General features: G+C 64.8%; 2 protein-coding genes across 2 annotated transcripts; one reads left to right on the forward strand and one right to left on the reverse strand.

The window, feature by feature from the left end:
• Positions 1 to 127: 127 nt before the first annotated feature.
• MNEG_14415 (hypothetical protein) lies at positions 128 to 3,165 on the forward strand (the record flags this gene model as incomplete). Its single annotated transcript, XM_014037112.1, has 6 exons — positions 128 to 150; positions 247 to 1,042; positions 1,300 to 1,365; positions 1,768 to 2,127; positions 2,341 to 2,442; positions 2,809 to 3,165. The coding sequence occupies 6 exons, from the start codon at positions 128 to 130 to the stop codon at positions 3,163 to 3,165; spliced, it is 1,704 nt and encodes a 567-aa protein (XP_013892566.1).
• A 270-nt stretch (positions 3,166 to 3,435) lies between these two features.
• Positions 3,436 to 3,855, reverse strand: MNEG_14416 (hypothetical protein; the record flags this gene model as incomplete). The annotated part of the gene is made up of 1 exon (XM_014037113.1): positions 3,436 to 3,855. One exon carries the CDS (start codon positions 3,853 to 3,855, stop codon positions 3,436 to 3,438), a length of 420 nt encoding a protein of 139 aa, XP_013892567.1.
• Positions 3,856 to 4,441: the final 586 nt, after the last annotated feature.

The following is a 4,441-nucleotide window of genomic DNA, read 5'->3' on the forward strand; positions in this document are numbered from 1 at the left end:
GGCAAGGGCTTGGGGGGGGGGGCGCGGGTCAACGGCCGATTGGATGCCGGCGTGCGGCAGGAGTTTTATAATCCAGGCAGCTGCTGAGCGACGTGCACACCACCCACCCTGCCGGCTGCTAACGCCCATGAAAGCAAAGCGCAGCCCCTGGTCCCCGGAAGCATCCTAGGCAGCCCCGCCTGTGCCCGCCCGCGCCTCTCGCTGATCCTTGCACACGCAACGCCCCGCGCACACGCCCCCTGGCAGGTCCCAGCTGCAGCGGGGCCTGGTGACGTCACTGGTGGCGCGCCTCTCCCCCGGGGAGACCCTGCTCGTCCTCTGCCGGCTGGCCAACCCCCTGGGGCGCGACGCGGCCTTTTCTGTGTCAATAACACACCCTGAGGAGGTGCAGCCCGTGGAGACGTCGGAGGAGCTTGCTGCCCTTGAGGCGGCGACTGGCCGCGGCCGTGAGCGCAGCGGCGCCTGCGGCGGCGTGGACGGGGAGGAGGGGGGCGGCGGCGGGGGTGCGGCGGCCGCGCGGAAGCTGCTGGTCGGGGACCGCTTGCTGCTGGGGGCGGGCGAGGCGGTGCTGGTGCCCTTCAAGCTGCGGCTACAGCCCACGGGTGATCCTGGCAGCGACTGTGGAGGAAGCGGGGACGGCAGCGGTGCCCTGCAGCGGCGTCACGTCGTGGGGGTTGCCTTCACGGCCGCGGGCCACGGCTTCCCGTCGGCGGTGGTGGAGGTCACGGTCGCGCCGCGCGGCCCCGCCGCCAGCCGGTCGCTGCGGTTCCACTGCGCCGAGGGTGAGCTGATGCGCGCCGCCGTCCCTCTGCGCACGCCCGAGCCGCCGGACGGCGCCGGCGGCGAGGGGGCGCAGGCGGCGGGCGGCGGCGCTGGAGGCATCTGGGCCGCCTGCAGCGACCCCCGGGTGGCGGTGAGCGTGGTACCCGCGCCATCAGGCGACGCAGCGGGGGCCGGCGGCGGCGGCGACGGACGAGGCACGGCGGCGCAGGGGCCGTCGGCGGTGGTGCACCTCAAGCGGAAGTGCGGGACCGCCCCCGAGGTGCGAGGAATGGCGTGGTTCCAAGGGCCGACGACTGTTTCAAGCCCTCATTCTTACTGTGCTGACGCCCGCGGGGGCCTTCTCACTGCGAGGCTTGCAGTCCATATCGACGACATTCCTTTTGTGGCGTGTCACAGTGTCTGCGTGCACACCGACGCACGGGCAAGGAGCCAACACGGACCGCCTGCGGAACCTCGGCTCACAGCAAGTCAACCCTGCACACTCCACGGTCAACCCCTGGCCGCTGGTGCCTGCAGGTCTCCAGATTCTACGTCTGGATCTATCGGGACAGCCTGGGTGCACAACCCCTGGAAGTCTGGCAGGTGGGCGGAGCACGTGTCAGGGGTGGGAGGTTGAGTGGGGGAGCAGGGGACCAATAGAGCGAGAATCTGCACACTGCGTGGCCACGTGGGTCGCTGTGGCACCTGGCACGCATCACCACCCTGGCTGCGCGATACTCATGGCTGTCACGTGCGCCTTGACTGCAGTGGGCCGCCCACTGCAGCTGCAGTGGGCCGTTCCAAATGTCGCGGACTCTGCGCGCATGCGCCCTGAACTGTCCTGTCCGCGGCTCATCTCCTCCCTGCGGCGTCATCTGACACCCAACACCCAACCAAACTTGCTTGAAGGGACCCTAAGGCAATCTTCAATCCAAGTGAACTCGTCACACTCCTTAAGTAACAACCCACACCCCCCCAACAATTTTCAAATAAACCCCACTCCAGGTCACCGTGCACGCGCTGCGCCGCATTGATGTTGCCACGTCCTATGGCCTGGAGGCCGCAGCAACCACAGCCGTCCGCCTGCCGCCGCCACCCCCCGCTGCCGCCAGCGGCCGGTCTGAGCCAGCCCCTGAGGGAGGCGCCCGGCACGCGGCCGGCACCTGCAGGCCAGAGGCCTTCAGTTCTAGACCCTCCGAGGTCAGGGTGGCTGCGAGGCCACAGCTTGACAGCGAACCAACGGCTTTCGCGGAGGGGGGCGGCGGCGACGGCAGCGACAGTGGTCGGCCGGCGGTGGCGGGGGCGGGTGGCGGCCGGCTCGAGCTCGGCGTTTGCTTCCGGCCGGCCGCGCCGGGGCGACAACGGGTCAGTGCCCATGCCAGGGGACGGGATGGGGTACAGGAGGAAGGAGGAAGGCTGGCGGCTTTGGTGTGCGTGGCAATCCCTCTTCTGTGACTGCATTTCCTCACTGGGTATCCTGATGCAGCGAGACTAAGCTTTGTGTAGGCGGCATGGCATTACCGTCACTATACATCAACCCAACACGTACATTCACACACATGCACGCCTTCCTGCCAGGTCTTGGTGAGTGTGGTGGACCCGACGGGTCCCCGGCAGCTGCTGGCTGCGCTGCTGGTGGTGGCGGAGGCGCGGACGCCGCCTGTCACCAGGACAATCCAGGTTTGTGCGTTCGTGTGTGGGGGTGTACAAGGGGGATGGATTCCTGGGAGAGGGAGGAAGGCCGGCAGGCGGGCGGCGTGGACCCGACGCAACGTCCCTGCTTAAGAGCTGACAAAAAGCAGCCAAGGACGGGAATTTGAATTTGCCTGCGCAAACGTACAGCTCGCCTCCTGTAGGCGCGTGCACGGCCCACAGCCGTCATGGTTTCGCGCTGCGCATTTTGCAGTTGCCGAGGACTCAAGTGTCTTACCGGGGAATCTTGCAAGGAGGAGTCTGTTGTCTTGCTGGCACCGCATTTCGTAGATGACTGATGTTGCGTCACCTGTGCGCCCCACCCCACCCGCCTGCGATTGGACCGCCCCCCAGGTGGACCTCTCTCGCTTGACAGCAGCAGGTCGCCAGTGGGAGCAGAGCGTCGCGCTGTCCAACCCCTACGGCGAGCCACGCACCTTTTTGCTGTCTTCCAGTGCGCCGGGCCTGGTCTCGTTCGCGCCTGCTACCAGGCTGCCGCTACCGGCGCGTGCCAGCGCGGCTGTGACGCTTGTTGTGGACGCGAGGGCCGGGGCTGAACTAGCTGGCCTGAGCCTGCAGACAGGGGGCGCATCCTCGTCGGAGCGCACCAGGGCGTGCATCACAGGCAGCAAGGGAGGCGTGCTGCTGGTGGTGGTGGTGGATGAAGAGCGGGAGACAGCGGAGGAGTGCTGGCGGCTTGTGTTTGCGTGAGCGGCACAGATGCGCAGTGCTGTTGATGTTGATGCAACACGCACAGCAAGTTGGCAGGGCGCCACTGCAGCATAGCGCATTGTAACACAACACCCAGCCTGGCATATTGGAGCGCTGCGGCCTTGAGCACTGGGATGGGGAAATTGTCAAATTTTGATGTGCAGTTTGCCGTGTTAGAGGTTTAGAGTGTCCGACGTTGACATGCCGAGATATGCTTTGGGCATTTGGCTACTGCTTGAAAACCTGCAGGCATAGTCCACACACGCGCTTTCAAAATGATGTTCCAGCCGTTTGCTGCCGCTGTCCCCGCTGCTCCCGCACCCCTGCTGCCTCTGGCTGCTGCCGTTGCTGCAGTTGTCGCTGCCCTTGCTGCTGCTCCAGCTGCTGCTGCTGTTGCTGCTGCTGCTGCTGCTGCTGCTGCTGCTGCTGCTGCTGCTGCTGCTGCTGCTGCTGCTGCTGCTGCTGCTGCTGCTGCTGCTGCTGCTGATGATGATGATGATGATGATGATGATGATGATGATGATGATGATGATGATGATGATGATGATGATGATGATGATGATGATGATGATGATGATGATGATGATGATGATGATGATGATGATGATGGTGCTGCCCCGCTTGCACGTCCAGAGCTTGGGCCACAAAAGCATTCAGCAGGGCCGAGCGACGATGCACCACAGGGGCCATCTGTAGCTGCGTTGCATGTTTGACCTGTAAGTCTGTCAACATCACGGAGGGCCGTCCGTCCCGCAAACGCCACCCGGCCTCTTCCGGCCCTGCCCGCTGCATCGCCAGCCAGTCAGGGATGCACGCCTCAGGTACAGCAGCTGTCAGTTGTCCGCCGGCTGCCATGCGCGCCGCCCGCTGCGCGGCCGCAAGCCGGCGGCAGCACCCGCTCCAGCCAGCAGAGCACCCAGTACGGCCGCCGGTGGTCATCTAAGAAGGGAACGGCTGCGCGGCAGTCTGTCACGAACACCTGCTGTACGAACTCCCGCAGGTACCTATTGCGTTGCTCCAGGCGCTGGTGGTCGTGTAGCGGTTCACACCATCCAGGTGCGCCCCACGCGCACATATATTTTTAAACCCGCATTTGCTTTGCTTTGCTCTGTTACAATCGCCAGACTCCTCCCGCCACTGTGACCAACCGGTGTGAAGCAACAACAGGGCTTTAAGCACAAGCTAGCCGCCCAAGGCAAGCGGCAACACACGTAACAACATACAAGCCAAGATAAAGCTGCAGATATACAAACAGAGCAATGGGGGCGCACTGCAC

Source organism: Monoraphidium neglectum, assembly GCF_000611645.1.
Source record: "Monoraphidium neglectum strain SAG 48.87 unplaced genomic scaffold scaffold04469, whole genome shotgun sequence".
In the NCBI taxonomy this organism is placed as follows: Eukaryota; Viridiplantae; Chlorophyta; class Chlorophyceae; order Sphaeropleales; family Selenastraceae; genus Monoraphidium; species Monoraphidium neglectum.